This window comes from Spermophilus citellus (genome assembly GCF_964194105.1).
Source record: "Spermophilus citellus genome assembly, chromosome: X".
NCBI classification, from domain to species: Eukaryota; Metazoa; Chordata; class Mammalia; order Rodentia; family Sciuridae; genus Spermophilus; species Spermophilus citellus.
Window position 1 is genome coordinate 46,536,891 of NC_138190.1, and position 22,123 is coordinate 46,559,013.

The following is a 22,123-nucleotide window of genomic DNA, read 5'->3' on the forward strand; positions in this document are numbered from 1 at the left end:
GACCACCAGAAGCTGCGACAATTTGGGAGAGAGGGTTGTTGGGGAGGGGGCGGGACCGAACAGCACTGCGGACCTGGAGAGAGGCGTGTATTAGGGCTGGGTGCTGGACTGAGAGCTTAACTATTGCGCATGCGCGTCGTGTATCGCTAGAAAGGGGCGTGTGAGAAAGGCCAGCACCAAGATGGGCCAGCTGCTGAATGCGCATGTGCACGGTGGACATCAAAGAAAGGGCTTGTGCTGGGAAAGCAGGCGGGGCTGAGATGGGCCCTGCAGCAGACGCGCATGCGCACTGTCGACCTGCGGCTGGGGGGGTGCATTGGGAAAAGGGGCGGGGTCCTCAGAGCTGCCGCGCTGGCACATCTTCCTGGAGAAGGGGAGGGTGCGGCTGCAGAGAATTGAGACCTAGTCTTTGGATTTCTGTATCTGAGAACAGAGTCGTTGGGGGTGGGGGAGGGGTTTGGGATTGGGGCCCTAGAAAAGGTGAGGATCAACCTCTAAGCCAAACGGGAGACAACGTGCATTGGGCTCACCGCTTGACCCAGGCCTTTTCCCCTTCAGGCTCAGCTCTTGCCAGGCCAACTTGAGACATGTCTGACACAAGCAAGAGTGGTGCGGGTCCAGCTCGCTTCCAGGTAAGGCCTCTTTCTGTCTTCTATGCAGCTGCTTTTCCTCTCCAGCCCCTGTTGCTGCTCCAAATCCCTTGGCACTTCCCTTCCCATCCCACTTGTCCATCTCCACCCACTTCCTTGCCTGGGTTCCCTCAGGAGGGAGGAAGGGAGGAAGGGAGAGGGTGGGTGGGCCCCTCTTCTATCATAAATTCTTGCTCAGAGGAAGGGGAGGCTGAGGTGGTCAGAACACACTGCAAGTCAGAGTCAGAACAGATCAGAGAAGTGTGGCCTTGGAATTTTGGAGCCATTTGCCTGCTTGGGTGTGGGGAGAAGGTCAGTGAGCTTCCCTGTTTCCCCTTGCAGGCAAAAGCCTCAGAAAAGAACAGTAGCTCGACGATGCAGACCCTGTTAACAGTGACCCAGAACTTGGAGGTCTCAGAGACACCAAAGGGCTCAGAGGCTGCAAAGGTCTCAAAAGCCTCAGGGGTCTCAAAGGCTACAGAGGTCTCAAAGGCTACAGAGATCTCAAAGGCCTCAAAGGCTCAGGAGTCAGCTACCACCAAGGCCTCACCTACTACCACCAAGCTGACTGATGCTCAGGTTCTGGCAGCTGAAAAGAAGAGTCCAGCAGCTGACACCAAGACGCAGAATGCTGACCTGCAGGCTGTGACAGTACCTGCCACTGAGACCAAAAAGGCCAGCTGTGTAGCTGATACAAAGGTCAATACAAAGGCTCTGGAGACTGAGACTGCTACCTCTCAGGCTCCAGCAGATGAACCTGAGCCTGAGGGTGCAGCTGCCCAGGCTCAGGAGAATCAGGATACTCGACCCAAGGTCAAGGCCAAGAAAGCCCGAAAGGTAAGACTTCTGCAATCATCACCCTTGCTTTTCCATTCCTTTTTTCTCACTTGGTTTATAATTCTCATAGTCTCAGTTTTATAGAGGATGCTGAGTCCAGGGTGGTATACACAGAGCCAGTGGGGCACATAGAAAGAGGAAAAGATTCAGGCCCCACCCTTGGGTTGTTCCTGGTCTGCTGTGGGGATGAAACTCCCAAATGGAAGTCAGAGAAACAAACCCAGCAATCAGCGAGGCCAGTATCCAGTGAATTAGGCTGTTACTACTGGGACAGGATTAGGGGGTGCTTCCTGAAAGAGATAAGGTATAAAAAAAAGGACCTGCTTTACCTAGTGATGTTGAGTTTCCTTTCTATTGATGCAGGTGAAACATCTGGATGGGGAAGAGGATGGCAACAGTGATCAAAGTCAGGCTTCTGGAACCACAGGTGGTCGAAGGGTCTCAAAGGCCCTAATGGCCTCAATGGCCCGCAGGGCCTCAAGGGGTCCCATAGCCTTTTGGGCCCGTAGGGCATCAAGAACTCGGTTGGCTGCTTGGGCCCGGAGAGCATTGCTCTCACTTAGGTCACCTAAAGCCCGCAGGGGCAAGGCCCGGCGTAGAGCTGCCAAGCTCCAGTCATCCCAGGAGCCTGAAGCACCACCACCTCGTGATGTTGCCCTTTTGCAAGGGAGGGTGAGAACTTTATCCTTTCTATCCTGCTTTTTCCACTGCCTTGGCTGAACCCTTTTCTGCTAACCTCTCAGGTTTTCTGCAGACTTATATTGCTCTTTTCATCTTTTCTTCCTCTTCCAGGCAAATGATTTGGTGAAGTACCTATTATCTAAAGACCAGACAAAGATTCCCATCAAACGCTCAGGTAGAGTCTTACTAACCTTAACCCTTCCCTAAGCTCTGCCCTCCATTGCCCTCTCTCTGTGGGCTGGGAGCACCCCTCACTCTTACACTCTTACCTCTTTCCTCCCAAAGTTCTAATTTGGCAGTGCTAGAACCTGGTTATGCCACCCATGGCATGGTTGGCAAAGGGTCAGTAGCTTGGGCATGGGGCATCTCTTTAGCCCAGGTGCTGGCAACACTCTCCTGTTGCAGACATGCTGAAGGACATCATCAAAGAATATACTGATGTGTACCCTGAAATCATTGAACGAGCAGGCTATTCATTGGAGAAGGTGAAGGGGCAGCCCTGGGGGATGGGTAGACTGGGGAAACCTTGAATAGAACAAAGGTATACAATGTCTCTTCTGGGGGAGAAACCACAGAGATGCACTAATAGATCCCCATCACTGGGAAGATGGTCAGACAGCAGCCTAAGGAGGGGCATAAATCAGCCATGGGTCATACAGCAAGTCAGTGGTGTAAGCACAGCCAAGATCCAATCCACCCAACTTAGTCCTGGCTTCTGTCTTCCCCTGGACGTGTACTTTTGTATATTTTACATACTCTCCTGTTTCCCTAGATTCCCACTAGTCACAAAGATAATGACAATAGAACATTTATTGCTTGTTTACTTGTGCCTGGCACTTAGCTGTGTGCTTTGTGAGCAGTATCTCATTGATTTTTCACACATTCAAAACCCTTAGGTACACGGTTAGCTTCAGGATGTTTGGGAAGCTGAATTTTGTGATCTCACAAGTTTTTCTCCCATCCACAGGTATTTGGGATTCAGTTGAAGGAAATTGATAAGAATGACCACTTGTACATTCTTCTCAGCACCTTAGAACCCACAGATGCAGGAATACTGGGAACGTAAGCTGGAAAAGGGATAGGGTTAGAGGGGGCTTCTACTTTCATACATGGTACTACCCTTTCCTTGCCTTCTCTCCCCATGTCCTCTTAGAGGGTCAGGAAAGACAAGACCTAAAAAGCCCCTGCCCCAGATCCCACTCATGGATAGAGTCCTGCATACAGTAGTAGTACCTGATTATGATTGACTGAAGAGCATAAGAGCCTAGGATGGGACATTCCTGCTGTTAGGTTAGTCGTCTCCTCAGAAGCTTCCCAGGCCTATTGTGGCCTGATTTTTTCCTATTGAATGCCTGGCCTGGCCTTGGCAGAGTGGTTCTCATGGGAGGGCTTCCTGGTGTGGGCAGATTATGATGCTCCAATGGCAAGAAAGGTTTGGATATGCTGTGCATACATCTGTGCATAGTGCTTACTATGCATGGATAGGGAGATTGAAGCCTGGAGGAACCTGGAAACTTGCCCAAGGTCATGGGGAGTTTCGTTACTGGGACTTTGCCTAGAATTCTCTCAAGTCTGAGGGCTCTGGGAGAAGAAAGGACTCACATTGACTGGGTACCTGTGTTGTTACCTGGTCAACTTGTGACAGGTATTCTTCCATCTTCTTGGCAACATGGGATAGAGATAGGATATGATTTTCCCATTTTAATGAATGGGACACCGTGGCTCATGTGTCTGAGTGACTTGCCTAGGGTCATACAGAGCTGGAAACATAGACTGGACAGAATTCTCACATATCAAAGGAATCTAAGAGAGGCTAGCCTAGTGAGTTGGTCAGTGTGTCTTGCACATGGCTCATGGACATAAAGTTTTTCTGTCTTATTATTCCCTTAGGACCAAGGACTCACCCAAGCTGGGTCTCCTCATGGTGCTTCTTAGCATCATCTTCATGAATGGAAATAGGTCCAGTGAGGGTGAGTGGATGGGCATGTAACCTAATGGGTGGCTGTGCTCTGAATTCCATGTGTTCATTTTCTGTCCCTATTCCCTCTTGCCTCCCCTTGCAGCTGTCATCTGGGAGGTGCTACGCAAGTTGGGGCTGCGCCCTGGGTATGATTGGGCTCTCTCAACGCTTGCTGTCCGTGTTGTCCTTTGGCAAGAGAGGACGGTTCCAGGATTGCATCAGCCTGGTGGTCTGGTGGAGCAGGCGGGGGGTGCTGGGCTGGGTGGATGGGCAAATGCTCTTACTCTGTTCCCTCTCTCACTGTATCTCGAGCTTCTATAGAGCTTCCCCCTGTGCTGAAACTTGTTTTCCATCTTGGAAATGCCTCTGCCCATGTCTGGGAAGTACTACTGTTCTTGTGGCATTGATTTGTTTGTTTATTTGTCTTTCTTCTGCTCTTAGGATACATCACTCACTCTTTGGGGATGTGAAGAAGCTCATTACTGATGAGTTTGTGAAGCAGAAGTAAGTATCTTTGGCTAGTGTTGGTGTGTTCCATGCATTTCACCTGTGTCAGAACTGAGCAGTGAAGGCATCATAAGTGAATTCCTATATGCATGTGTGCACATGTGTGTATGTGGTGAATGCATGTATGTATGCAGCTGATAGGTTATTTGGGGGGCATTGATAGGGAACAAGTGTAGTGTATATTTCCTGCTCTATTATGTGGACTCTTATGTGCCTTGAGAGCAACTCTACAAGGGAGAGTTTGTCATCACCAGCATTGTACATATCATGAAAACTGAGGCTCAGAGAGGTGAAGTCATTTGCATAGGGTTATATAGGTATCAAATGGAAGAGTTGTGTTGGATCTTGACTCTAATTCCTTGGTTCATTTTATTGTGCTAAGAAAAACCTCATAGAAATTAATTTCCATAAAGAAATGCCTCAGTATAAAAACTTCATGTAGCCAGTTTTACCATGCTGGTGACATGACTTGTACAACTGATTTCATTTTCATAACTACCCTGCAGAATGTCTTCCCATCCCCTTTTGTGTTTCAGGGACTTAAGGCTCTGAGAGGGGACATTTGAATATCCAACAGCTAGTAAAAGGCTCTTTGGGGCCTGGAGTCCAACCCTCTTGACTTTTTGACCAAGAGCCACCCTATCATTGTTCTTTGGAGAACTTGTGATGACTCACACAGATAATCTCTCTCTCTCTCTCTCTCTCTCTCTCTCTCTCTCTCTCTCTCACACACACACACACACACACACACATACATACATACACCACACACAATTGGTAATATAAAGAGCAGGTTGCTCTTGGTTGACTGTTTCTTCCCTTATCATCTTTCTAGTCATTTTCTATAATAGATCTTTCCAGGGGCTCAGCCAGGCTTCAGAACCCTTGTGGTGGGGTGTGCTCAGAGCAGGGGGCCTGAAGAATGCTTCTCTGTTTACAACACACCCAACAGGAATATGGGGTTATTGTGACAAGGGCCACAAAAATTGTGGCTTCCCTATGAACAAATGCCCTACATGTGTACCCTCTACACCTCCATGTGACTTTCAGAAAGGACCAGTGAGACAGAGCTCAATACTAAGGGGAAAGCTGTAGTATTTAGTTTGGGAGGTGATCACCTAGAGCCTGTCTAGTCCATGCATGGGTTGGCCTTGGGTGGCCCTGGAAATAAAGACTTTAAACTTCTCTTTTCAAGGTACCTGGACTATGCCAGAGTCCCCAATAGCAATCCCCCTGAGTATGAGTTCTTTTGGGGCCTGCGCTCCTACTATGAGACCAGCAAGATGAAAGTCCTGAAATTTGCCTGCAAGGTAATTGGAGAGCTGCTTGAGCTTGGCACATCAAGAGTGTGGGGTGCCCCTGGCTGAGACAGGCTGTGTGCAGAACAGCCTGTAGTCATATCTAAACATTCTGAAGTCTCTTCTTAGTTTTCAAACATGGTGGCAGGCACTTACAACTGACATGGTATTATCTCACTGCATGTGAGAAAACAGGTCCATAAAGGTTGGTAGGTGATATGTTCCAGTTATGGAGCTAGAAAGTGTTAGTGCAGGGATGGAATAGTATAGTAGGTGCAGAATTGCTATTAGAACTTACTGTATGATTGCTATTACATATAGCATGTAATATGGTGCCTAGCAAATAGTACGTACAGATATTTCAGGTATCCGTCCTCTGATTATGATCCTTCTGATGGTTGTTATTTCCATTTCAGGTACAAAAGAAGGATCCCAAGGAATGGGCAGCTCAGTACCGTGAGGCAATGGAAGCAGATTTGAAGGCTGCAGCTGAGGCTGCAGCTGAAGCCAAGGCGAGGGCTGAGATTAGAGCCCGAATGGGCATTGGGCTTGGCTCTGAGAATGCTGCTGGGCCCTGCAACTGGGATGAAGCTGATATTGGACCCTGGGCCAAAGCCCGGATCCAGGCGGGAGCTGAAGCTAAAGCCAAAGCCCAAGAGAGTGGTGGTGCTAGTGCTGCTGCCAGTACCAGTACCGGTACCGGTGCTGGTGCCAGTGCCAGTGCCAGTGGTGGTTTCAGTGCCAGTGCTAGCCTGACTGCCACTCTCACATTTGGGCTCTTTGCTGGCCTTGGTGGAGCTGGTGCCAGTACCAGTAGCAGTTCTGGTGCCTGTGGTTTCTCCTACAAGTGAGATTTCAGGTATCTGTCATAATTTTGGTGGTAGAAGCTGGGGCTCATGGGAATGGGATGAGGAGCTGAATGAAGCCTGGTTTTGAGAATGATACAGAGTGTGTGTAAAAGACACTGCTTTGGGCATTTTATTTCTTCCTGATTGGTGAATATTAATTGAATTTTTAATTTTCTTTTACTTGTGTTTGCAGATATTGCTAATCCCAGCAGTCTTTCTCTTCAAGCCAGGGTGCACCCTCAGAAATCTACTCAAAACAGCACTCTAGGCAGCCACTATCAATCAACAGACGTTGATACTCTGCATTAAATCTATTTGCCATTTCTGAATTGGTTGCATTATTTTTTTTTTTTTGGTGGGCTGTCACATATTGAAAGAAATTGGAAAAGTTTCAGTTTCAGTCTATGTGTAGTTTGAGGTGACAGTGTTAGCTTTAGGGAGCAAGTTTAGCACATCTTCCTGGGAGAAGTTCAGCAGGGGAGGGAGTTATGGGGATTATAGACACAGAAGACACTTTCTTGAAGAAGAGGTGTGAGGTGGGCAAGTCCGGATCAGAAAGCAGAAGTGTAGGAGACTGGACATATGTATGGACTCTCCTTTTCAGAAATTTGGATGGAACCAGAAGGAGAAGTAGGTAGCTAAAGAGAGATACCAGAACAAGGTGCCATTTTCTTGGGGAAGGAAAAAGTGACTTTAACAGGGCAGGAACCAATGGAAAGGGAAAAGTTGAACATTGACTCATGCAGCCTAGTCCCTGAGGTGAGAGAATGGGTTCTGGGAATCTCTTGGAGAATACACTGACTCAGGGGACTGATGTCAAGAAATAGGCCCCAGTAAGAAATGAAACCATGAATTTTAGAAGAATATGGCAAGGTGCTCAGTATTAGGGCTATATGAACCAAGAACAAGATTGATTTCTTTCAAGATCCGGGTTCTGTTTTTATTTGGGATAAGGAATGAGTGAATCTAGACCCAAGGACAGTCAATATGGGTCAAGATCTTTCCTACTGTGTCCCTGCCTGACAAGTAGTACAGATGTAGAGTGTGGAAAAGGTGGACCATGGGACCTATGCAGGCTTGGAGAAGAAGGATAAGAGTATGAAATTGATTGGGAGACAACATGGGGTCTATGGATAGGAGACTCAATGAAGTCCATGAATGGGGGCATAATGCTTAGTAAACATCCTGAGTAGCTGCTGTATATCTAACAGTGATCCAGGTATTTGGGGCGGAGTGATGAGGGGAACTGGAAGGTTATACTGGGGGAATAGTTACGGGGATGATTGTACTTAAGAGGATAGCAGAGAGAGCTCTGGTAATGGTGATGTCCAAGAAATGAGTGGTTGAAGGGGAGAGAAGATGATGGTTCCTTGCAGGTGAGAGGTCAATAGTTTGAGAGGCCAGAGTATTGGCTGGGATATCCATGTGGATAGTCAAAGCACCTGGACTGTAGCAGGAGTTGAGGTAAAGGGGGACAGTCAGGTACCAAAGTCCTCTCCTATACTGCCAACAAAGGGACAGGGACCTCAAGCTGTTAGAGACTTGCCTCCTTGTTTTGGGTGGTACTGCCCTGGATCATTTTTTCCAAGAAGTCCTCACCATCTCTAATCCCTACTTTACCAGGCACCTAATCACTGAACCAGTCTTGCAGACAATGAAGCCCTTGTAATGGCTACCTCTTCCCTACTGTAGATTCTAGAAGCAGTAAAGGCAATATGTTTATTGCATAGGAAACAGGATTTTTTTTTAAAAGCTCTATCCAGAGTGAGACAGTTCCTTGCCCATAGCTGTGAATTGAGACCTGCTTTCACTGCTGAGGTATCCTTCACTGGAAGCAGATGCTCTTTCATTAATAAACAGGACGAGGATTCCTCAGGAGGCTGTGTAGTTCCCAAGGTCAGAGGCAGCTTTGGCCTCCTAGGAGGCATTTCTGGTGGATAGCATGTCCAAGGATCCCTCAGATTCCCAAGTGCTGTCCATTTGAAATTGGAGGGGATGAGGAATAATGGGGGATAGTGAAGAATTTAAGGACTGTGATTATAATAACAATTTAATAAAAAGTACTTGATAAAAGGTGAATCAATCATGAAGAATTCTGCCCTTCCTCCACAGACCCCTGGACTTGCAGGACTCCTCAATAATTCTTCCCTCCCACAAAGCCTAGAATTTGACAGGACAAAGGGTTGGCTTTTCCTCACTTCTCAAGTATGGGGCCTTGAAGGCAGTGAGGAAAGAAGAGAGCTAGTCTGATCCCTGACAAGTGAGGGAATATTGGAATAGGGAAGAGGAAGAGGAATATTGGCAGGGGAAATGAGGACAGACTCTGGTTCTTGTTTTTGCTGCCTTTATTAGCACGGATGCCAAATGTGAATGGACTCACAATTTCCAGTCTTTCCTTTATATCATTCATTAAATCTAAGATAATTCTTTATTGTTTCATGTATCTTCCTCTTGGCTAGGAATGGGCAGAGCTCCTTGAGCAGTTTCTCCATCTATTTATCACCTTCTAAGAAGCCCCTAGACATTTTTATCCCAATTGTCCTCTGCCCATGAAATTTGATTTCCACAAGTATACTATATATCTAATAGCTGTGTATTTATGCCTTATACATAGACTATACATAGAGTAAATAAAAGAGTAAGATGATACTCTTTTTTTCAATACAGGGTTAGTTAATGACTAAATGTTTTAAGTTAAAAGTTAAACGTGAAGGTAAATCCATGTTGAATCTAGGCATAACATTTGTCACTTCTACTATGGCTATTTTATTCATTGGCTTATTTAAAAGTCACTGTGGTATCTGCAGAACAGTTAACAGGATTGCACTTTTAGGTCATTATTGTCCTTTTGGTGAGCATGCACATGGGCCCATTCTTATAGATTTGCTCACTGTCTCTATATGCAGGCAAAGAGAACTGTGCCTTGCACACAATGTGTACTCACTACATATTTTATTGCATCATTGTTATTGCTTTCAGTCCTCCAATCTCATTCCTTCCTGGTCTCTGACCAACTTGCCTGACTTAATCCATACTGATCAGTGCTCCTGGCAAGGTTTCTTTCTGGATAAGGAGATCAACCAGATGTGTGGCCCCTAGGAGGATCTCCCTTCCTTACTTCCTATCGGGGTCACATCTGAGTGTGGTTGTAACACCACAGATCAGCTTCAGGCTAGTTCTTGGTTATCATGTGGTGTCATCTACCATCTGTAAATCATGCTCCTGGGCTGCTTCTTCAGGAAGCTGGTTATATGGGAACTTCCCACATGGCCCTAGGGGGTGAGCTGAGGGAAGCAAGCAATGGGGCAGAAGTAGGTAGGACGGAGGGTGTGATTCCTGTAACTTGTGTGGCTTCAGGATATGCTCTGGTCTGATATTGTATAGATCACTGTTCTTTTGTGATGGAATATTGTCATTGTCTGACCAATTTACAGTTTGGTGAATTGGATGGCACAAACCCAGGATGGGTGGCTTGGGTTGCAAGGTCACTTGGGGGTCCCATCATTCTTTGTTCAAACTCCAAACTCAATCAGGGCCTAGTAATTTAATGTTGAATTGATTGTGAAGTGCCAGCGGTTGTTTCTTAAAAGGAGAGTAGTTATTTGATGAAGAGAGCATGGATTTTGCGCCAAGATGCTAGGAGCTTATGCCTTGATTCTCCAACTGGGACTTGTCATACACCATCATAATCTGTCACTCAACACATTCAACCAACATGTCCTAGTGACTACAGTGTTCATGCGCTGTGCTGGGTGCTGGGTGTTCTTGTTATTAACACATGGCCAGTCTGGGGAGGGAAGCAATGACAGCACTGAAAAACCACAAATGGCTGTGGGAGCCCAGAGGAACAAGAGATCAGCTCTCCCTCTATGAATAAGTGTGTAATTAATCATAGATGTTGTAAGCAAGAAATGTCCACACAAATGCATGCAGGTGCATTTATACCTACAACTATAGGCATTTTATGTATACAATTGATAATGAATATGAGTCAGCAGTCAGTGTGTGTGGGTGGAAGGAGCCTGGGAGGTCAGAGACATGGTTTAACCCACCAGCTCCCTTACACATAGGATCCTGTGTTCCCTCAGACACATTTCTCTCATGCTATGGCCTTGTATCCTGCCTATAAGATTCCAGCAACATTCACTCACCAGCCTGGTCTCTGTGTCACTTCGGATGGTGAGTGTGGAGCACCCAGAGCACTCCCTGATACATAGTAGGTGCTGCATGAGTGAGATCTACAGTGATGGGGAGAGTGGTGGCAATAATTGGGAAAGTACTATTAATCCAGGATTGGTGCACTGCCTGTGAAAAATGGAAGTTGAGGCCTGGTGTGTGTCTGTGCATATGAGCACATATGTGTGTGTAGGACACACGTGTAGAGAAGAACACATGTCCAACTGAGCTTGGGGCTGTGTGGGCAGAGTGGAGACTAGCTCCAGCCAACTTTCTTCAGGTGCAGGTGGTGCCAAGGGACAGGAGGACACTTCCAGTGGTCTCTATCTTTACTCTGAGAAACAACACTGGGAGTCACATCAGAGCCTACCTCAATAAGAAGCTGCCAGTTTAGAGGTAACAGAACGGAGCCTTAGGTCCAGGACATCAGGTGAAGCACAGTACCTGGGACATTTCCTACCTTTACAGCAGGGATTCTGAGGTCAGGTAGGAAGGCCTGGTTTTCAGGCTTGGTCTTTCTCATATCACTTGTAAGACCTGAGAAAGCATTTTTTCCATATTTTGGACTTCATCTTCCTAATCAATAAATACATGATTATGATAGCCATTCCACAAAGATGTTATAGAGATTAAATGAGGCCACATATTATCCCTGTGATGTAGATGAGGGGACTAAGGGTAACAGAGAGGGACTAAGTTCTCCAGTGACACAAGGCAACAGCAGGAGAGACCTGGGCCCAAGGGCCATCTGAGTGTTGCAGCCTGCACTCTTAAGCCCTAAGCTATAAATGGCAGCTCCCTCCCCCTTCCCCTTAAAGGCTAAAACAGAGGATAGAACCAATCCTGTGGGGATAAAAGAGAACAAAGAGCTCTGAAAGGAAGGAAGCCCAGGGAATGTATGTGAGCAGGCGCCTCAGAGAGTATGGGGGCTCAGTTTGCCCCTAAGCTTCCTGACAGCTGTAGCAGGAAGGAGGGGGAGCAGAATTCCCAGGCCTCCATTTTGTGGAAAAAGGGAGGCACACAGACCTTTCTAAATGGACACTTGTCTTGGACTAAAATTCCAGAGGAGTTGATCTTGTGGCCAGCTCAGCAAACATCCGGGACCAGAAAGTCATCAGTGATTTCATGAGACGCTAAAAGGCTTATTCACACACGTGATGCTGGGAGTCAGAGGCACGGGGGAAGAAAGCACATGCAATTCTATGCCACAGGAGAACCTTGCTAGACTGCCATTTCCCACAGAGGGAAGGGGATGGGAGAAGACCCAGGCCCTGTGGATGTGTCTGTCTCTGCTCTAACATGCACCACAGTGCCTCTCTGGAGGGGAACCCGGGCTTCTGGGTGAGCTGAGCAGTGACACTCCTCCAGGCTGGCCCAGTGAGGATGGGAGCTGAGGACGTGGCTGGGTCTGTCAGGCTGGGTGTGATGGAGGAGGTGAATCAGGAGCTGGCTGCAGGATTGGGAGAGAGAGTGGCATGGGGGCAGGTGGGAGGGTGATGTACGCAGGTGGTGGTAAGGGTTGGATTTCTCACCTTCCCTGATGGTGCCCTTGTGCTGTCTATGTCCCTGGATTTTCTGTTTGGCGAGAGCCTTCCATGCCACACTGCCCCAACTGTCCCCTTCCACACAGGTGAGGCTGATTCACCCCCATCCACCAGGATCGAGAAGGGAGAGACCTGTGTCCGAATCACCTTCTGCCCCACATTGCAAGACCAGTCTGCCTTCTCCAGCTCAGGCATCATGGCTGACTTCATGGTCCAATATGATGTGGTCATGGAGGACATCATTGGGGATATGCAGGTACTCAGAGAGAACATGGGTTCTGAAGTTGGACAGGTCTGGACAATGCTCTGGTGTACACAATTGGGGATGAATGGGAACTAGTGAACAAGGATAGGATGATGTGTAAGGTCTCAAAGCTTCTGACCTTGGAACCCACGTGTATACCCAAAGGGATGGGAACCTGGAACCACAGGAGGTGAATCACAGTCCAAATGAACCCATTCCCAGAATGGACCAAAGCATAGCCCACTCAGAGCTAGCTCTTTGGCAAAGTGAACCACTGTCCAGCAGTTAGTCTCTCATGCTTTCTGTGGCTCTGATACTGTCCTGCTCTCGTGGGCTTTCTTGCTGTCTCTCATTTGCTGCAAAGACCTTTCTCGACGAAAGAGCCACATGCCTAAAGAGGGAGCCCTTCAGTTCTGAGCCCACCCACTCATGAACACCCTGAGAGATCCCTACTCCTTCTGAGCTATGGAGCTCTGACCCAAGACCTTGACTTTCCAGGAGGATGGAGACAGCCTGATAGGTCTGGTCCTGGCCTGCCTTTGGGCCACACATCTCCCAGCAGCCAGCACAAAGATCGCCCTCCAGCAGCCCCAGCGCACAACACATTCTTTTCTCCTGGGTCACCTGATCCGTCTTCTGTGTATGATCAATCATTTTCTCAGACCAGCTGCTGCCCTGGGAGGGTCTTTCTCCTCCTTCTCTACCAGTCAGCATCCTCCTCTTAATCCCAGGCCGAATCCCTTCTTCATGACTCCATCCCATCTGAAATTCCTCTCTCTCCCCTGCCAGAACATTCTGCTTTCCTCCAGGCTCTTCCTGTGTGCTGTGCATTCACTTCTACCTGGACACATGGCCACCCAGCAGAGCCCCTCTACACGAATCCTGCCCTTAGACTCTAGAAACTCAGAAATTTGTGGCCTCAACCCCTAATCTCCCCATTCTGATGCAGCCAGATCCACATAGTCATCACATGCATCAAATCCCTAGGCACTGTGTGTCTATCTGTGGGGCCAAGTGGGGGTTCCAGAGAAGGTGGTTTCAGAATAGTCTTCCAGAAGGAGTTGGCATTTCAGAGAGCATGAGGGTAATGAATGGCATTGCTTCCACGTCAGTGATCATGGTGAAGGGAAAAGCACACCAGAGAGGGAACAGCATGTGCACTGGTGCAGAGGTATGGCAAGGCTGTTGTGCAGGGGGGAAGAAAGCATTTGACCTACCCTGAGGAGGAGCTGTGGGTACCCTGTCAGCAGGTGGCAGCAGGGGCATAACCTGCCCTTCTGCCACCTACCCAGGTATGTTTAGTTCATGGAGACATTCTCTGCTGCTTGGTTCTTTACCTTTTCCACACTGCCTGGAGTGAGCATAGAGACTGGGTACATGGGACTGGCCATTGAATTGGACAATGAGGACTTCCACTAACTGTGAACTCTGACTCCCCCTGCCTTCTGCCAGGAGCACTCCATCCCCATACCATTACCTACCTGACTGTGCCCACCTTTCAAGCCCAGTGCGTTCACCTACTTGTTCCATCAGGACTCCCTAGGCCCCTAATTGATGTTGTTTCCAGTTTGGGCTGGTGCAGGGAACTCTGGAGGATTCCACACACATCCTGCCTCTTCTGTGGCCATACAGATGGAAACAACCCTGACACAGGATGAGACATACCCTTTCCAAGAGAGCACAAGGTGTGCGGCCAGCAAGATGAGGGGGAAAGGGAGCCAGGGAAGGCACCCTGCAGGATGTCGAGCTGACCTGGGACGTAAGGAATGCCAGAAACAGGCCATGTGTGGGGGCCGTGAGGGAAGGGAAAGGCATGCTGGCCAAGTGGGGCCGCAGGGTAAAAGCAACAGAGGCCTGACATCTCTGAGTGTGTGCAGGGAGTCAGAAATGGCTTGGGAACCAGGGAGCATGGATTTCAGATGCAAAATGGTAAGAGATCAGAAAATGGCTGGCATTTCCTGCAGTGGCATGAAAAGGAAGCTACTATTTGTCCAGTAGGTGACTGGGGAGCTGTGACAAGGCGGTAAATTATCAGGTCGGGAGTATGGCAACCCAGGAGCTAGCTGTGGCCAAGCTGTAGAGATGGAGGACTTTGCAAAAAAGCAGGGAACCCAAGGAAAAGTAGCTCTGAATTTGAGATTGTTTTGTTTTGGAGGGAGAGGTGGGGCGGCCCGAGAAGTCTCTAGCAGATAAAACCATCAGGAATTGGTGGCAAACTAGCTGGGCACAGAATTGAAGGTGACACTCTTATCCAGGTTAGGCCCAATGATGTGGCTCCCACCTGAGAAAATCTCAGGGCTGCGTCATGGGAAGTTGATGAGGTTGTTGTTTGAGCAGCATCTGTTGGAAGCATCTTCAGCCTTCCAGGTGAAGAGGTCCACAGCTAGGGTGTCGGCAGTTGTGGTGGGGGAACGGGTACCCTGAGGCCCAGAAAGAGATGTGGGACACGGGTGGAGATTCAGCGGTGAAACTCAAGCTAGAGAGTGAGTCCACACAGGGAGAAAGAGTGGAGTCAGAGGCCCGGGCTGTGATGTCCCGTCAGGTGGAGTTCCCCGTTCAGCAGCCACTGATCTGGGGCTTCAGATTGCCAGGCCCCACCAACAGCAGAAAGCCTGCTCAGCACCCCGAGCCTCGCTAGTTTACTCCAGTGAGAGACAATCCTAATCATTGTCTTTGCACACTCTGATCTGGCTGACCGGAAGCACTGAAAAGGGGCTGGTGGACAAAGGGTCCTAGAGAGAGAAACTGGATGAAGTGGCCTGAGAGGTGTTAGGAGAATGTGGACAGCTGATGATCTCAGAATGCCAGGGAGAAAGGCTTTGGGAGAGAGTGGAAGTCATTGTCAAGTCTGAAACTCATCAGTGAGGCCTAGTCTGGTGAGATTCCTAATACACAAACTGAGTTTGGAGGTAAGCTAGCACATAGCTGCCTTTGAGCAAAGCAGTGTCCCCATGAGTTGGGAGCAGGATCAGTCCTGGTGGTTGTGTAGGTGTGAACTGGAGAAGAGAGACCATCTCAGGAGACCCAGTCTTTAGTCTGGAATGCCGTGGGGAGAGAAGAGGCTGGATAGAAGTCTGAGGGGGATTGAGAGCAAGGGGTTGCCTCCATGGATGGGAAAGACGCCTGGTTTTATATTCTAAGGGACATCCAGTGGGTTGCACTTTGGGGAGATGGTGAAAGGAAGATAAGAGATAGAGAGACTGCTTTAGAGCCCTAATTGCCTAGGGTCTGTGTTAAGACTGCATGGTCTTCAGAAGATGGATGGGGCCATGGGCAGGTGGGTGGTGCAAGTGTGTGTCCCGGCACCCTTCACATTCTTCCTGAATTGAGAAGGTGGGGTGGGGTGATTGTGGAGGAGCCAGCGAGAGGTTGGTGAGCTGGGTAGTGCCCCAGGTGTCCCAATAGGATTTGGTTAGCTTGGGACCAAGCATGGGTGGCGTGATATGCATGACAGTTCTCCCTACCCCTGTAGGGGAGTCATACTGGAGGCCAGCTGAGTTCTCTCATGGCTTAAGCAATGGTAGGTTGAGTGATTCATGCCGTGGGGAACTGTGACAGAGAGCCAGGATCACCTGGAGACAGAAGCCACATGTGCACCTATGGACTCATTCAAAGGGGGGCAAGGGCCTCCCATCTCCTCTCTCCCCAGTGAGGTAGGAGGGGCCAGTGTCCAGCCTTCTGGTCACAGAGCACCTGAGGGCCAAGTGGAGGATGAGCCAGTCTCCCAGAGCCAGGCCTGCTTCAGGCTTCAGGCTTCAGGGATCTCAGAGCCTCAGCAAGCCCAGACAACCCTGGGCTGAGCAGACTCTGGTGCTGAGGGACCTTCTGGCCCCCTCCCCTTTGCTCAGCTTGCCCAGCCCCCTGGCTCTGCAGAGAGAGCCAGAGAGAGATGGAGTAGGGGGAGAGACTCCGCAGCCAATCACAGCCAGGGAGCCCAAGGCATTTGTACCTGGTGTAACCAATCCCCTCTGCACACACAGCTCAATTGGCCTCTGCTGCCTCCTCCCCTCCTGCTCTGCCCAGCAACAGCAGAAAGGAGGTTTTAGGAGGAGAGGGAGGCCCTGCAAATTCCCAGCCCTTGGCAGCAATGAGCTGGGCCCCAGGCTCGCTCTATTGAGGGAGGTTAAAACAATACTTACAGTTCCTGGAGCCCAGGCAAAGTGTCCCTGGGGACCCTGAAGACTGTGCAAGCCCAGCTCTCTCACGGACAGGAACTCACATATTACAGAAATCCTGATCCTTGGAGCCCTGGGCCACCAGCCAGTCTCCTTCACTCCACAGCTCTGGGCAAGGCCTGGGATGAAGGTCTGAACAGAAGAGTTCTGGTGGGGGGAGAAGGACATTGAGCAAACAATTGCACACATGCCTCTGTAACTAGAAACAGTGAGAAAGAGGTCCTAGGATCCTGGCAGTCCTAGCGGGCTGTCATGCAGGAGAATAAGATGGGCCTGATTAAATCTGCTCTCACAATCCTTTTTGGTTTCCCTTCTTTTTGTTCAGATTTATGGTGGCTATTTTATTCATTACTTTGCCCCCCGAGGCCTCCAGCCTGTGGAAAAGAATGTCGTGTTTGTTATTGATGTGAGTGGCTCCATGTTTGGTACCAAGATGAAGCAGGTATACGCACCTATGTTTCATACTTGGTCTTGGCTATAGGAGGCCCAGTAAGCTGAGAATTTTGTAACAATAGTACCTCATGCCTATTGTTACACTTTCCATCAATCTTGTTCTCCTATATCCATGTCTTTTCTAGGCCCCTTATACCTTACATAACAGGAATGATGTAAACATCATCTCACAGTTTTGTAGGAACATTTTAACTTTTGTCTATGCAGCATGAAACCATGATACCCTTTGCTACCAATTTCCAGTTTTCAATTTGTTCCTAGCTTGTAATTCCTGCCAGGTAGAGTATCCTGTCTTCCTAGATTTGTGAATTAATAAAACCTTAGGTTATAAAGATTCTTCTTCTTTTAGAAGCCACTTTTTAAAAATTAAGGTTTTATAATGCCATATCCTGGTATTATACAGTAGTGTCATTATAAATGTGAAACCATATACTTCTGAGGCCATAAATTTTAGTATGTTATTCCTTCTATCATTCACCCTTGAATCAGGATTCTGGGAACATATACCACAGAGTCTTTGATTTAGTGCCTTGATCCATTAACTTCTGGAAGCAGCATTTCAAACTATACGAATCTGAGGCTCCAGAATAATAATGTTCGAGTTTCCTTGGACAGTGGTAAGTTTGTACCTAAAAGCTTTCAACCACAGATCCCTTGAGACCTAAGACTTACAAATTTGTGTTTTTGCATTCATTTATCCTGTAGGAGGGGAAACATCCCAACCTAGCGCTCTCACCTTTGGTGTATAGAAGTGATATACCCAACTTCAGAACTTTTCAGCCTTCTTGTGTCACTTACAGTGCATTGAGCAGGGTCTCAAAATCACTTGTGAAGTTCATAACCAGAGTCATTAGCTCACCAAAAGACTGAGACCTAACCAAAAGGATTATAGAATGCTTCCTCTCATTCTGCACTTCAACCCATCAACTCAAGCTTTGCATAATATTTGGAGGGTACAAGTGAAAGCACTGCAAACCTTAGACCTTATATAAGAAAGAAGTTCTTAGGAAAGCTAAGGAGAAGAGGAGCCAAAGCATAGACAATGGAGTACATTTTAGATTCTGACCCTTACAACTACCGTGAAAAACAAGTGTATCTTAACTCAGTTGGATAACATAACACCTCACATTAAAGTCTATTTGCTTCATTTCTTTTTACCTGATTCATCATGTCTACTCTCAACATAAAATATAAAAGCATGTTAAAAGGAAAACCTTTCCACAATACGAAGAGATAAGTATAGCATTTGAACTTGTTACAGATGTGTGGAAGAGCAGGAATTTAAAATAAGTATGATTAATATGCCAAAGGCTCTAATGAAAAGATTGGACAACGTGGAAGAATTGATGGTTAATGTAAAAAGCATAAATATGGGAACCCTTAAAATAAAAGAAAATTGTAGAAATAAAACCCAGTGTAATAGGAATGAATAATGCCTTTGATGGGCTAATCAAGAGATTGGACATAGGAGAAGAAAGAAGCAGTAAACTTCAAAATAAGATATATCAATGGTCAATAAATATATAAAGAAATGTTTAACGTCAACTGAAATTAGGGAAATGCAAATCAAAACTATACTGAGATTTCATCTCATACCAGTCAGAATGGCAGTCACTAAGAATAGAAATAATAATAAATGCTGGAAGGGATGTGAAGAAAAAGGAACACTTTTACCCTGTTGGTGGGATTATAAACTAGCACAACCACTGTGTAAATCAGTATGGAGGTGCCTCAAAAGACTAGGCATGGAACTGCCACATAACCCAGCTATACCACTCTTTTGATATTTATTCTGAAGAATTAAAGTCATCATACTTTAAAGACGCACACTTTATAATAGCTAAACTATGGGATCAGCCTAGGTGTTCATGAATAGATGAATAGGTAAAGAAATTAAGTGTAGGGGCTGGGGTTGTGGTTCAGCAATAGTGCTCACCTCATGTGAGAGGCCCTGGGTTTGATCCTCAGCACCACATAAACATAAATAAATAAAAAATAAAGATATTGTGTTCAACTACAACTAAAAAATAAATAAAAAAGAAATTATGTGTATATACACAATCGAATTTTTATTCAGTCAAAAAAGAAAAATGAAATTATGTCATTTGCAGGAAAATAGATGGAACTAGAGACCATTATGTTAAACCAAATAAGCCCAACTCATAAGGTCAAAGGTCATATGTTTTCTCTCATGTGAAAGCTAGCGCAGAAAAAGGAAAAGAATGTTGGGGTGGGCAAATCTCATGAAAATAAAAGGGAGATCAGTAGAGTAGAGGAAAGTGACCATGGGGAGGCAGGAAAAAAGGGAAAGGGAAAATACTGAGGAATGATATTGTCCAAGTTATATTGTTATATTGTATGAATATTGCATGTGTATGTGAATAGGTAACAACAAATCCCACCATAAAGTACAATTATAATACATCAGTAAAAACTATGGGAAAAAGTATCAGTGAGCTTTATGATATATCAATGGAAGTTTCCCAAACTGAAAAGTAAAAAGAGAAAAAAGAAAAAAAGAATGGAAGCCAGGCACGGTGGTGCATGCCTGTAATCCCAGTGGCTCAGGAGGCTAAGGCAGGAAGATAGTGAGTTCAGAGCCAACCTCAGCAACAGTGAGGCACTAAGCAACTCAGTGAGTCCCTATCTCTAAATAAAATACAAAATAGGGCTGGAGATGTGGCTCAGTGGTTGAGTGTTCCTGAGTTCAATTCTTGGTACCACTTCCGCCCCGAAAAAAAAAGAAAAGAAACGAAACGAGAATGGAAAACTGTGGAATAAAATAAGAATAAAGTATAAGGGCAACAAATAGAAAAGTTTCAAATGTACCAAATACCAATACAACCATATATCAATAATAACTTTAAATATTGGTGGTTTCAATATACCAATACAATAGAAACCCTCAGCAGGGTGGATAATTAGACAACAACTTTATGTTGTCTGCAATGATCCCAATTTAATTATAAAGGCAAATAGATATTGAAAGTAAAGAGATAAAGATTACCATGCTAATACAAATGCAAATAAAGTTGAAATAATTGTATTAATTACAGATAAAATAGACTTCAGATCCAGGAAAGTATTTATGAATTATTATTAAGATGAAGAAAAAGCTCAAGAGCACCCAATGAAAGAGAAATATTATCTTTAAGCAACAATAATAAGTCTTATATCTAAACTTTGAAAATTAACTATGGAAAATGGAAGGCAATGGAGTGTACGTTAAGGGAGTTAGAAAAAAATTACTCAAGTTAATATTCAGCAAAAATGTTCTTTATTTGACATGTTTGGGTAAACAAATACTGAGACAATTTGTTGCCAGCAAACTCGAACTACAAGAAATATGAAAGGATGTTGTTTAGGCTGTAGCAAAATGAATCCAGATGGACGAAGTGGAATGTGGGAAGAATGTAAGTTTCTTGGAAAATATCTATGTGAATAAACATGAAGGAATACTGACTCTTTGATGCAACAATATTATTTGCTATGGAAGTTATAGACTGCAGAAGCAAAAGATATCAAAGTATTAGTGTTGATGGCATAAAATAAATAAATGTACTTAAAATAATTTATATATTTTTTAATTGTTTGGGAAGTGGTAAAATGGCTATGATAGATCCTAAATCAAGTGTTACAGTTTGGATCTGGAATTTTTCTTAAAGGCTCATGTGTTGAAAGCTTGATCCCCAATGCAGCAATATTCAGAGGTAGGGGCTTGGGGAAGTGATTACATCATGAAGACTCTGACCTCATCAGTGGAATAATTCATTGATGGATTAATAATTTAATGGCAATATGGATAAAGAAAGGCATGTATGCATGCACAATGGAGCTATAGAGATTTCAGCCATAAAGAAGAATGAAATTATGTCATTTGCAGGAAAATGGATGGAACTTGAGAATATTATGTTAAGTGACATAAACCAAACTTAGAAAGTTAAGGGTTGAATGTTTTCTCATATGTGGAAGGTAGAGAGGAAAAAGGAAAAGAAAGTTGGAGGGATCTCATGAAAACCAGTAGAAGAAAAGACAAGGAGAGGGAGGAAGGAAAGGAAAGGGAAAATAGTGGGGAGTGATATTGGCCAAATTTTATTGTCATATTATGTATATATGAATATGTAATAACAAATCTCACCATGATATACAACTATAATGCACCAATAAAAATATGGAAAAGATACTTTGGTGGCTTTATTGGAAGGTGTTGGAAACTGTAGGAGGTGGTGGGGCCTTGTTGAAGCACACTATGTTGTACCCTGGAAGGGTCTAACTTGAACCTGGCCTCTTTTTTACTACCTCTCTGCTTTCTGGCTGACATAAGTTGAGCAGTTTTCCTCTGTCATGTCCTTCTATCATGATGTTCATCTTCACCTATGGCCCAAAGCAATGAAATAAGCCAACCATGGACTGTGACCTCTGAAACCATGAGACAAAATAAACCTTTCCTCTTCTAAGTTGTTTATGTCAGTTACTTTGGTCAAAATGATAAAAAGATAACACATCAAGCATGCATAATGCAATTTTTAGGGCAAACATTATATCAGAAGTACAGTAATACACAATATAAAATCTAATACATGAAATAAAATTGAAGAGTAGAATACTAATTAATCTGAAGAGGAATAAAGATACAAAGTTATGTGGGACAGATATAGTAATATATATTAAATAAACCATGCATATGTTAAACACTAAACATAGGTAGGGCTCACACATCAAAACAATTGATGACCTTAAATTTAAGAACAAAAAAAGGCTAAAAGTAAAA

The 22,123-nt window shown here is 45.8% G+C and overlaps 1 protein-coding gene across 2 annotated transcripts in view; it reads left to right on the forward strand.

The window, feature by feature from the left end:
• MAGED2 (MAGE family member D2) overlaps positions 1-7,089 on the forward strand; it is an 8,109-nt gene extending 1,020 nt beyond the window's left edge. For both annotated transcript variants that reach the window (XM_081277257.1, XM_081277258.1), the window contains exons 2-13: positions 559-632; positions 972-1,466; positions 1,830-2,138; positions 2,259-2,322; positions 2,553-2,632; positions 3,115-3,209; positions 4,038-4,117; positions 4,211-4,253; positions 4,549-4,611; positions 5,810-5,924; positions 6,329-6,771; positions 6,954-7,089. In XM_081277257.1, the coding sequence (XP_081133383.1) occupies positions 588-632; positions 972-1,466; positions 1,830-2,138; positions 2,259-2,322; positions 2,553-2,632; positions 3,115-3,209; positions 4,038-4,117; positions 4,211-4,253; positions 4,549-4,611; positions 5,810-5,924; positions 6,329-6,763 (1,824 nt within the window). In that variant the 5' untranslated portion in view covers positions 559-587 and the 3' untranslated portion in view covers positions 6,764-6,771; positions 6,954-7,089. The remainder of the gene's footprint in view (positions 1-558; positions 633-971; positions 1,467-1,829; positions 2,139-2,258; positions 2,323-2,552; positions 2,633-3,114; positions 3,210-4,037; positions 4,118-4,210; positions 4,254-4,548; positions 4,612-5,809; positions 5,925-6,328; positions 6,772-6,953) is intronic.
• The last annotated feature ends 15,034 nt before the right edge of the window (positions 7,090-22,123 follow it).